Below are 12,500 nucleotides of genomic sequence, written 5' to 3'. Positions count from 1 at the left end.
GCATGTCTGAACACTGTTGCCCCCGAGCGGATGGAATCATTCACACAGAGGAAGAAGAAGAGATTCACTGGCAGAGCGGATGGAATCAGTCACACAGAGGAAGAAGAGCTTCACTGGCAGAGCGGATGGAATCATTCACACAGAGGAAGAAGAGCTTCATTCACACAGAGGAAGAAGAGCTTCATTCACACAGAGGAAGAAGAGCTTCATTCACACAGAGGAAGAAGAAGAAGAGCGTCGCTGGTCACTCACATCTCTGGGGATCCCACCATCCAGCTGCGGTCTCTGGTCTTGAGGCCCCCCAGGCTGTCCAGGCGCTCGCCCCCCTCCTCACTCAGGCTGCGCTTAGTGGGGGGAGGCGTCCTCTTCTCCTCGTGCAGAGACAGGCGCTCCATACTGCTGTACACCTGGGGTTAGGGGTCAGGGGTCAAGGGTCAGGGCAGGAAGAGAGGAGGGGAGATTCAGAGGCTGTTGCATCATATGGCTATTGCCAATTAAAAATGCGTTCAGTTACAAAAAAACAAACAAAAAAACTTGAAATCTGGTTGACAGGATGGGTGAAAGAGGATTTGTGCACATTAGTTACCTTGCTGAAGCGGGGTGAGCAGGAGGAGAACTGGCGGATCTCCAGGTGTTCTTCATCGTTGGTGTCCTCCTCATCCTCAGACTCCACGTGGTGGTAGCGGTCGGACCGAGCTATAGGAGACGAGGCAGGCAGAAAACAACATTATTACAACATCAGCAAACACACCACAAAAGCCCTGAGTAGAAGGCTTATTCATCAGGAGGCAATCATAAGCTAGTCCTCAATGTGTGTAGAGCAGGGGTACTCAATAGGCGGACCGCGGTCCGGATCCGGACCCAGACGCAATTCAATCTGGACCGAAGCCAAAATCAACATTCTAATCTAATTTAATTTAATCATGATCCAAGCGAGTTTTCATTGGTGCGTGATTTTGCGCTATATATTTTTTTCCCGATGTGGTTTTTATCTTCCGTGTCCAATCCAGAGGTCCAATCAGGAGCTGTAATAACCACATCACTATGATAACTCACTCACTCAATGTTGGCCGCGAGCTCTGTGGGTCACGCAGGTTGTGTGTGTCAATGGCAACAACGCGGGCAGATAGATTTGTGAATGGTATCTTTTTCTCAGCAAACGAAAATCATGGCGTGCTTTAAACCCGACAAAAATCGCGAATTTAAGACAGAGTGGACTGACAAGTATGCATTTGTGCTGCCTGTGGGGAGCACAAAACCGATGTGTTTAATCTGTAACGAGACGGTTGCCCTTGTCAAAAGTGGCAACGTAAAACGTCACTATGAAACAAAGCATGCACACTTCGAACAAAAATACCCGCAGAACTCTGAGGTAAGGGGCAGAAAAATAAACCATCTGCAATCATACCAAGCAACATGCAGTGTAATAGTTAGATCAGCCACACAACAAGAGCGTGCATACCTCAACATACTGTTGTGAGTCTGCCTTTTCAACCATGAATATGGTGAAAAACAAATACAGGAGCACACTCACTAATGAACACTTACATCAGTGCCTCCGCCTGGCCTTCACACCTTTTATGCCCAAGTTTAAACCACAAAAAAAGTGTCACCTTTCACACAAATAAGGCTAGACCACATCACCTTTTGTGCATAGTTCGAACGTTTTTGTTGGAGTTATGTTTTTGGATTTTGACCGTCACTGTTCCGGACCCTGGACTGAATGGAAATTTGGCGAGTGGACCTTTTGGGTTTCTAATTGAGTACCCCTGGTGTAGAGTGTCAGCTTGATTCTTGTGTGTATTTTCAATGTTTGTGTAGGTGCATGTGGCTGTGTCCATAGCATAGGGTTAAGGATCTGTGGGTAAACCACACAGGGACACCTACTGAGGGCCAACACCAGAAGCTAGTTGTATGTATATGTGTGTGTGTATGTATATGTGTGTGTGTATGTGTATGTGTGTGTGTGTGTATGTGTGTATATATATATATATATATATATATATACACATATATATATATGTGTGTGTGTGTGTGTGTGTGTGTGTGTGTGTGTGTATGTGTGTGTGTGTGTGTGTGTGTGTGTGTGTGTGTGTGTGAGTGTATGCATCCATATGTGTGTGGGTGGATGGGTATTAGGGAGCCTTACTGTCGAAGTAGCTGGTGTCATCCTCAGACTCAAGCTGAGGGATGAATTCAGCCTTCTGTCTCAGGAGGCCGTTCCAGTCCAGATGGGTGAAGAAGCGATGGTGCTTCACTTCATATGCACTCCCTAATCACACACACACACACACGCACGCACGCACACACACACACACACAGACAGACAGACAGACACACAGACACACACACACACACACACACACACACACACACACACACACACACACACACACACAACAAAGGACGGATGAGCTTTGTTACAGTTAAATCTGAACAATCCTATCAAATTGTATACTTGACATTAATACATTTTTTCCGCATTCGGGTCTATTCACGACTTCATTATTGAAGGCAAACAATTGCATCCTACTTCCTTTACCAAACCAAATCAGATTACCATTGCCTCTCCTATGGTCATAGAACATGGCTGGAAGGCCTCACTTAAAAACTTTATCAGGACGTGAATCGATCCTTAGTCAGATGTTTCATTCAAATAGTATATCTCCAGTCTGTTCTACTATAGTGTGTTGTTGAGGGCCATCCCTTCAGTATTGAGAGAGTATATCTCCAGTCTGTTCTACTATAGTGTGTTGTTGAGGGCCATCCCTTCAGTATTGAGAGAGTATATCTCAAGGCTGTTGTACTATAGTGTGTTGTTGAGGGCCATCCCTTCAGTATTGAGAGAGTATATCTCCAGTCTGTTGTACTATAGTGTGTTGTTGAGGGCCATCCCTTCAGTATTGAGAGAGTATATCTCCAGTCTGTTGTACTATAGTGTGTTGTTGAGGGCCATCCCTTCAGTATTGAGAGAGTATATCTCCAGTCTGTTGTACTATAGTGTATTGGAACACGTTGTTGAGGGCCATCCCTTCAGTATTGAGAGAGCAGGGCTGCTGACCTGTGCCAAGTCTCTCCAGAGGGTTCTGTCTGAGGAGTTTGTAGATGAGATCCTGAGCATCTGCAGGAAGAGCATCCTCCTCTTCTGGCCAGATTATCTCATCTGAAAGCATAGACACACACACACACACACACACACACACACACACACAGAGACACACACAGACACACAGACACACACAGACACACACAGACACACACAAAATCAGGTCACAAAATGTAATTGTAACGTTGATCTTAAGTAGAAAAAAAAGACCCAGACCAATCAATGGCTGTACAGGCATTCTACAAATTGTATGAACAAACAATGCTTATGATATTTTGACGTCCAAAAGTAAGTCTTAGGGCAAACATGGTTGTAACGGCTATTTCTACTATTTACCACTAATATTAATATCAACTTCTCTCCAAGTCCATCAGCAACAGAAGATATGCATTTGTATGTGCTACTCACCGCTGATGACCTGTCCAAACAACTCTTCAGGCGTGTCACCAAAGAACGGGGCGCAGCCCACCAGGAACTCGTACAGAATGACCCCCATGGCCCACCAGTCCACTGGCTTGCCGTAGCCCTGCCTGAGAATCACCTCAGGGGCAATGTACTCTGGAGTGCCACACACCTGGCCAGCAGAGGGAGATAGAGAGTCAATATTTCAGAAAGCAATGCCACAGAAAATAAATCTGTCGAAGCCGAAGCACACACACACACACACAACCACACACAACCACACACACACACACACACACACTTACATGCAGATGCAGAATGCAAATGTGTACCTGCTTGTCAAGAAATTCCCGAGTATCTTTCTCGATGTGTCCCTCGTAGAGGTTGGTAGTGAGGCTCATCAGGCCGATCTTAGACAGTCCAAAGTCAGTGAGTTTGACATGCCCCAGGGAGGTGATCAACAGACTTTAAAACACAGAGACAGAACACAGATTGGCCACTTACACATACATCCCAAAGTGGAAGGCATTTTAACGCTAAACTATTTACTTTGTTAGTAAGCACACAAAAGCTTCCATTGATAATGATGATTTCCTTGTATATCAAATCAATACTTATTCTCAAATATCAAGGCCAAACCTGTAAGAAAAAGAAGAGTGAGGTAGAGAGAGGGACATGGGGGGGGTCTGTGTAATGTCTTACTTGTCTGGTTTGAGGTCTCGGTGAACAATGCCATAGTTATGGAGATACTCCAAAGCCAGCACAGTCTCAGCGAAGTACATGCGTGCCATATCCACAGGCAACGCCCCGATATGCTTCAGGAGAGTGGCACAGTCTCCACCTGCCCAGGGGCACAAGACGTGGGTGAGAGACGGCACATGTGTGCATTACTGGAGTACAGCAGACTGTTTTACTTGTGTGCTAACTTTGAGTGTGTCATTTAACAAGTGCGTGAATCTGTGTGTGTGTGTGTGTGTGTTTAGGACGATTACCTGATGATACCATGAAAGCACAGTAGTATATTTGGATGTCAAGGACATTAACGTAAAGGACATTAACGTTAATATTGTAATTAGGAAGGCATTTCTGGCCTTGTGGTAAATCGTTTGTTAAAATGTTAAAAAGTTTTCTATTATGCTTATGTTAATTCATTTTTATTTGAATAAAATATGTTGGCACTCTGAGATTCTTTTGAATGAAGAGTGCATTACAAATAAAATAAATTATTATTATTGTTATTGTTATTATTATTATTATTATTATTATTAACCGTCGAGCGTGGGCCTACCTTCCACGTACTCCATGACCATGCAGAGGTGTCGTCTGGTCTCGAAGGAGCAGAACATGCTGACGACGAAGGGGTTCTCGGCGAAGGTGAGGATGTCCCTCTCCACGAAGGCCTGCTGGATCTGGTTCCTCAGGATCAGGTTCTGCTTGTTGATCTTCTTCATGGCGAAGCGCTGGCGAGTCTCGCGGTGACGCACCAGGAACACGGCGCTGTCCGGAGGGGGGGGAGAGCACAGTGAGAAAGAGACCAGGAACACGGCGCTGGAGGGGGGAGAGCACAGTGAGAAAGAGACCAATCATCTGCAGCGGTGCTGTCCGGCAGAGAGCACAGTGAGAAAGAGACCAATCATCTGCAGCGGTGCTGTTGTGTTGAGTTGTGGTTGCCAGGCTACATATTGGCACTGTGGCAGGGGTAGACGTTTGTTTTGACCAAAATGTGTCTGGTATGACTGCGGCTGTATTACAGCATCACAGTGAGAAAGAGACCAGTCTGCAGCGGCGCTGTTGTGTTGAGTTGGGTTTAGTTGTGTTGGCCATGCTACATATTGGCACTGTGGCAGGGGAAGACGTTTGTTTTGACCAGAATGTGTCTGGTATGACTGCCGCTGTATTACAGCATCATAACTTTAATGCCGCAGTGGGAAACGATCCATGGTACAGCAGACTAGAGCTCTGAGATCACACAGCGCGTGTTTCTTACCCATAAGCACCGTTGCTGATCAGCTTGATGGTTTCAAAGTCGTCCTCTCGAGGGGGTTTGGTTTTCTGCTGAACTGGAGCTGACTGGACAGAGGCTCCTCGACCCTGGAACACACACACACACACACACACACACACACACACACACACACACACACACATTCAGGTTTAAGGAGTAAGCAACCTGGTAGTAATACGAAAGTGTAAAGTAAAAACAGATGATCTGATATGAAAGGGAAATATTCATTGCTCTGAGGATGATGGACATCGATCTCCACCCACAGCACTCACATCAATGGAGTCCTCGGTCTCAGGGGTGTCAGGATGGCCACTGTCATAGCTGCTCAGCTGGGCCATTTCTGGGGCGCAAAGAGAGAGAATGAGATGATGAGAGAGTATTACGTTGAGCAGAGAGAGAGAATGAGATGATTGGAGAGTATTACGTTGAGCAGAGAGAGAGAATGAGATGATTGGAGAGTATTACGTTGAGCCATGCTTATCACTTACTAAATAATAAGGCATTTTCTGCCTTTCAGAATTCAAATTCCACTCAAATATGAAATGAAGTTTGGGTGCAAGAGTACGTCTGTGTGTGCTAGGTGTGTGTGTGTGTGTGTGTGTGTGTGTGTGTGTGTGTGTGTGTTCTCACCCTCCAGGGGGTCCCGGGTGAGACCCAGCTGGCTGATGATGTAGCGGGGGATGTCGCACTTGACGCCCTGGCCCTCCTTGGCATGGCCCTCGGCAGCCTCCAGGAGGTGGTAGAACTCCTCTGGGTCGAACTCCTGCGGGATCGGGAGCAGAAGCAGCCAGGACATTAAAACCAGGGGTGGGAATCTCTTGGCACCTCACGATTCGATTCCGATTCAGAGGTCAACGATTCGATTCTGAAACCGATTCTCGATTCTAAACCGATTATCGATTATCAATTCTAAACCGATAAAGCGATTATCGATGCATCTCGATTTTTAAAACATTTGAGTTTGCTACTCAGAGTCTCAAATCACTTCCTACTTTGTGTTTGATAATTAAAGAAAATCAACAGATCTATTTTTTTTATTAGAGAAAAAGTTTTTCCTTGTCACAATTATGACTTCCTATTAAACAATGCAATAATCGATGCAGCTTGCATTTCAACACAAAATGAATGTGTAAAAAAAAAAAAAATACTAAAAAATTGATTATGAACTTTTCTGAATCGAGACAGAATCGTTCTAGAGAGAATCGAGAGAAATCGAAAAATCGATTTTTTTCCCCACCCCTAATTAAAACACAAATATGCCAACCATGGTGAAGCACCCACAGGGACTATAACACCTCTGGACACTTTTTTTACCAACAATGATTTACTTGCATGTGTGTCCTTGTGTGTATGTTTCACCAAACAGGCGAAAGTGTGTGTGTGTAGAATGTATGGGCTAATAAGGATACACACATGTTCCGTGGAGAACAAAGTAAGACGTCATACACTGTCCAGGACACTGTGACATTCTTTAACTGCAAAGCTGCCATTGCAGGTTATGACAGGTTAACAATGTCTCTAATCGGCATGATGCTAAATGCATAGTTACAGCTGCTAGAGCATGGAGAGAAAGCTAATAAACCAAGAGGGTTCTCTCTGCACACTGTTCTCTCCCTCTCTGTTACACACACATTCTTTATCTGCTATAACACCACGCTGCATCCCCACACACAATAACACAAACACTCCTCACACACAGGCAGCCCAAGGGGCCCGAGGGTCTTATACAGAGGAGGGAGTCACACGATTGAAGAGAGAAAAGATGAAGGGGCTACGAGTGTGCTGTGGACAGAGCACACGTGTGCACACTGACAGCGGATATCGCAGGAATAAAAAGGAGATGTTTAGATGGCCCTCTGGAAAACTCCAGACACAGTAGGAGCTGAGGTGCTCTCTCAGTCCCACAGCTGGATGGGCTACTGGGTTAGGGTTAGGGCTACTGTAAGGTCTTATAATATAACTGATAATGTCGGGGGACTGTTAGGTCTTATAATGTAACAGATAATGTCGGGGGGGGACTGTAAGGTCTTATAATGTAACAGATAATGTCGGGGGACGGACGGACGGACTGTAAGGTCTTATAATGTAACAGAGTGTCGGGGACGGGACGGGACGGACGGACTGTAAGGTCTTATAATGTAACAGATGACAGAGAGGAGGCAGCAGTGAGGAATCCACTCAGTGAACCCAGGCAAAGAAGGACTGCAGCTCATAAACAATGTCATCAATAAACAACACACTCACAGCAACCCTGACAACACACTCACAGTAACCCTGACAACACACTCACAGCAACCCTGACAACACACTCACCCTGACAACTGAGGAAACTATTTGCTGAATTTTCACTTTTGCAGTCACACTCAATTACACAGTTTAATGGGACAATAAACCACTTCGACAAATTTCTGTAATTATGCTTCCTGATTCAGTGAGGAAACCTGTATACACTAATACCACTCAACACTTACCCACGCACACGCACACACACACACTCTCTGCAGCAGAGGTGACGAGGGCCGAGCTACTGCCTGAGGGATTATGGAAGTACGCTGAGGCTAATAAAAATGAATCTGCTGTTCTGTGTGTTAATGAAGAACTGCTTGTGAAGCAACATACACAAAGAGGAGAAGTGCATAATATAATATAACATATTGACAATAATGTTTTTACATTTTTCAGTTTAATATTGAGCTTCAATATTACAAGATGCTCATCAATAACAAACGTAGACTTCATAATGTTATCTACAACGGCATCTAACAGACAGAGGTGTGTGGAGACCAACACTCACCAGACACTCCAGTAGCCGGGCAGGCCGGGAGATCACGATCATGAGCTTCCTCACCAGCCGCGTGACAAACGCCATCTCCTCACTCTCAGACCTCTCATGAGCCTAAGAAAAGAGAGAGAGAGAGAGAGAGAGAGATAAGAGGGAGAGAGAGAGAGAGAGAGAAAGAGAGAGAGAAGAAGGAGAGGGATAGAGAGAGAGAAAGAGAGGGAGAGGGAGACACAGAGTGGTACAGTGAGATATGTAGTTTAATAGTCTTATAAACACTAACACATCCATTGCATACTCCACATTCCCCAACCAAACGCCACACTCACTCATACAGTATGTTATCATTTCCGACTCATACCTACACATACAACATGTTGCCCCAATCAACATGGTCTGTCATAGTGATGCATCCACACTGTACTTCGAATCAGAAGAAACCATGGAAGTAAATGACATCTACTCAAAAATGCATGATTTTCCTAGAGCCCGATTCTTGATATTTACAGCCTTACAAAGTGAAAAGGGGAGGGGGTGAAAGAGAGAGGTGGATGAAGACTCAGTCAGTGCACGAGAGAGAGAGAGAGAGAGAGAGAGAGAGAGAGAGAGAAAGAAAGAAAGAAAGAAAGAGAGAGGTGGATGAAGACCCAGTCAGTGCACGAGAGAGAGAGAGAGAAAGAGAGAGAGGAAGAGAGAAAGAAAGAAAGAAAGAGAGAGGTGGATGAAGACCCAGTCAGTGCACAAGAGAGAGAGAGAGAAAGAGAGAGAGGAAGAGAGAAAGAAAGAAAGAAAGAAAGAGAGAGGTGGATGAAGACCCAGTCAGTGCACAAGAGAGAGAGAGAGAAAGAAAGAAAGAAAAAGAGAAAGAGAGAGAGAGAGAGAGAGAGACAGAGAGAAAATGAATGAGTAATAGACAGACAGAGGTGGTTAATAACCAGGCTGGGGGGAATTGGGTCTCTCTCTCTCTCTCTCTCTCTCTCTCTCTCTCTCTCTCTCTCTCTCTCTCTCTCTCTCTCTCTCTCTCTCTCTCTCTCTCTCTGTAATAGAGACATCTGTAAATGACATCACAGCCCCTGGGGCTTCCTCATCAGGCCTGAATAATTGAAATAAAGAAGTAATATAAAAGGGCACTGGAAATACCGAGGATGTCCACAAAGACAATGGAACGAATGAAATAAGATAACCCACACAAAAAAAAAGAAACAGCAGAGTCGTCTGACAGGCACATAGCAAACACACAAGCAGGTAACACACACGCAGGTAACACACAAGCAGGTAACACACACGCAGGTAACACAGTCAGTTGGTACCCAGACGGGGAGAACTAGAACAGTGGGAGAGAAATCAGCATCCAGACACCCCGGCCCCTCTGGTCCCTCCTCTATGGGAGGAATGAGGCCAGAGGGTCACTCACCCCATTACCCCAGGAGGAAGGGGTGTGTGTGTGTGTGTGTGTGTGTGTGTGTGTGTGTGTGTGTGTGTGTGTGTGTGTGTGTGTGTGTGTGTGTCTCTGTGTGTGTCTGTGTGTGTGTGTGTGTGTGTGTGTGTGTGTGTGTGTGTGTGTGTGTGTGTGTGTGTCTCTGTGTGTGTCTCTGTGTGTGTCTCTGTGTGTGTCTCTGTGTGTGTGTCTCTGTGTGTGTGTGTGTGTGTGTGTGTGTGTGTGTGTGTGTGTGTGTATATTAGTGCTGAGCTTGCACTCTGCCATTCTGTGGATGTCTTCAGGGCTAGCCCCATGTGGCCAGGGTGGTCAGTGGTGGTGGCCGGGGTGAGACCAGCCCCTGTGGCGTCTCTAATAGTGACCCAGTGAGACCAGCCCCTGTGGCGTCTCTAATAGTCACCCAGTGAGACCAGCCCCTGTGGCGTCTCTAATAGTCACCCAGTGAGACCAGCCCCTGTGGCGTCTCACTCTAGTAGTCACCCAGTGAGGGGTCTGCCCCATGCTCAGGTCTGCCCCTCAGACAGCAGGACCGTCCCTGGGGTCATTCTGTGTCCTTGAGCCCAACACACAAACACCACTGAGATACGGCACAGTTTAATAACCCCCTAGCCGAAATAAATCACTAAATCAGAAATAAAACTCAATATGAATAGAGTCGTCAGAGAAAAAAAATTATAATAATAATAAAATAAAATAAAATAAATCAACAGATGTTCCAAAACCAGCATTTCTACAGTGAACAAAATTTACATTTGAATTAACAGCCAGCAGCTGTTCTCAGATCATAACAACTGATAGTTATATAAATCCATCAGTAGGGCCACAAACTCGCTGTAAAAATAAGTAAGTGAAATCAGACCGATATCAAACCAACAGAGGTAACTTTTCTCATGTCCATAGACTACAAGCACCACAACAAATAAAACTACCTCAGTTCAGAGTGCAGAGCCAACACAAAAGTAACTCACTATATATACACAACAGGTTTGGGAAGTTTGTCAAACACACAACAATCCTAAATCAACAAATAACTCCGCCACGTCTGAAAACAGGCAACATTCAGCAGCCACCCCGATCTCATCTCAAAGTTCACTCCTCCATGTTCTTCACAAGAGCCCCCCCCAAAAGCTCTCTTTTTTTATCCTCATACTTGACGAGACTCTAAGCAATCCCTAATGACGCAGTGACTCTGGCCAGCCAGCCAACCCACAGACACCCCAGAACCTGTGAGGAGAAACTCAACTGCAAACTCATGGCTGGGCGTGAGCACGCTCCACTCCCGCTGCTCCAGCAGCCGCTGCAGCACCTCCTCTTCCTCCACACGCCGTTGCCACGACACCCCCGACATACTCGGAGACCAGGGTGGCAGGCGCACACTTTTTTAGAATCCTCCTGTTTTAAATTCCTTTGCTCCACACGCCGTTTTATACACCAATCCTTGCCGCCACCTGCTCCCATCCCCACCGAAACACGTCAGCCAATTAGCAGTGTCTGGGTGATGTCATCTTGCGTGGTCTGCGGCAACACATGTGCGTGTCCCATGGATGTGTGTCTGAGGGTCTGCTGGATGAGAGGGGCTAACCCTCCCCTCACTGCAGACAGACACACACACACACACACACACACACACACACACACACACACACGTGTGCACACCCTCGCACTCGCCTACAGGACCCGAAGAGAAGGAAAACAAAACCTGCCTCCGCCTTCCCCCCTCTCTCTCTCGCTCTCTCTCTCTCTCTCTCTCCGTCCCTCCTTCCCTCTCATTTCATTCCCCTCCGCTGTCTGAAAGACTCATCCGTCACCACCACCAGGGTTTGCTGGAGCGTGAAATTAAAATAACCCCTCCCCAGTCCAAACACATACACGTCTCAACACACACAAACACCTATAGACGTCACACACACACATTGACACATCATCCCGCACACTCACACACCTAAACAATTTGGGGAGGGGGTGGGTGGGTGTTTAGAATGGTACCATTGGGAGCCATTAAGTCGAGGTTTAAACCCTTTGGCTCTGTGACTGAGCTCATACACACATCAGCAGCACAGCTCATGACTAATGCCTGGGTGACAGGTTGGAAGACAATCGGACCTGCATCAGAACAAAAAATTAAACAGAAAGAGATGGAGAGAGAGAGAGAAGGAGAGACAGAGGGAGAAGGAGGTAGAGAAATAAAGCTGGAGACAAAGACAGGAAAAGGAATGAGTGCAGAAGAGAGATATAAACGGCAAGACAAAAAAAAAGAGAATATGGAGAAATATGGAGGAGAGGATAAGTGTGAGAGATAGAAAGGGAACATGGTGAAAGAGAGGATAAGTGTGAGAGATAGAAAGGGAATATTTGTGAAAGAGAGGATAAGAGTGAGAGATAGAAAGGGAATATTTGTGAAAGAGAGGATAAGAGTGAGAGATAGAAAGGGAATATTTGTGAAAGAGAGGATAAGTGTGAGAGATAGAAAGGGAACATGGTGAAAGAGGATAAGTAGAAAGCGAGAAGGCTGTTTGTTTCTGATGGACTCCAATGAACACATCAGACTTCTTCATACTACGACATCAGTGCCATTCAGTAGACTGATGGTGCGATAAACGCACTGAAGAGTGGACCAGAGAGGACCCGTTTGAGAGCACTGCTGATGATCAATGAGACGTCTACATCCCCAAATATGCTCCCTTTGGAGCTGATCTGGAACCAGAATATAAAGAAATAGCCAGGTGTATTATTGCTCCAGCGTGCAGTAACAGGACTGCAGGGAGTACAC

General features: G+C 45.9%; 1 protein-coding gene across 1 annotated transcript in view; it reads right to left on the bottom strand.

The window, feature by feature from the left end:
• LOC122129274 (microtubule-associated serine/threonine-protein kinase 2-like) overlaps window positions 1–12,500 on the bottom strand; it is a gene marked incomplete at its 5' end in the record, with an annotated part of 40,228 nt that overhangs the window by 11,011 nt on the left and 16,717 nt on the right. The window contains 12 exons of the mRNA XM_042704265.1: window positions 253–407; window positions 587–696; window positions 2,150–2,272; window positions 3,062–3,163; window positions 3,515–3,680; window positions 3,841–3,973; window positions 4,211–4,349; window positions 4,797–5,005; window positions 5,496–5,599; window positions 5,786–5,853; window positions 6,144–6,276; window positions 8,308–8,409. Coding sequence (XP_042560199.1) covers window positions 253–407; window positions 587–696; window positions 2,150–2,272; window positions 3,062–3,163; window positions 3,515–3,680; window positions 3,841–3,973; window positions 4,211–4,349; window positions 4,797–5,005; window positions 5,496–5,599; window positions 5,786–5,853; window positions 6,144–6,276; window positions 8,308–8,409 — 1,544 coding nt within the window. The remainder of the gene's footprint in view (window positions 1–252; window positions 408–586; window positions 697–2,149; window positions 2,273–3,061; window positions 3,164–3,514; window positions 3,681–3,840; window positions 3,974–4,210; window positions 4,350–4,796; window positions 5,006–5,495; window positions 5,600–5,785; window positions 5,854–6,143; window positions 6,277–8,307; window positions 8,410–12,500) is intronic.

Source organism: Clupea harengus, unplaced genomic scaffold, assembly GCF_900700415.2.
Source record: "Clupea harengus unplaced genomic scaffold, Ch_v2.0.2, whole genome shotgun sequence".
Lineage (NCBI taxonomy): Eukaryota > Metazoa > Chordata > Actinopteri > Clupeiformes > Clupeidae > Clupea > Clupea harengus.
Note: the sequence above shows the minus strand (reverse complement) of the source record. Positions and strands in the feature narration are given on the sequence as shown.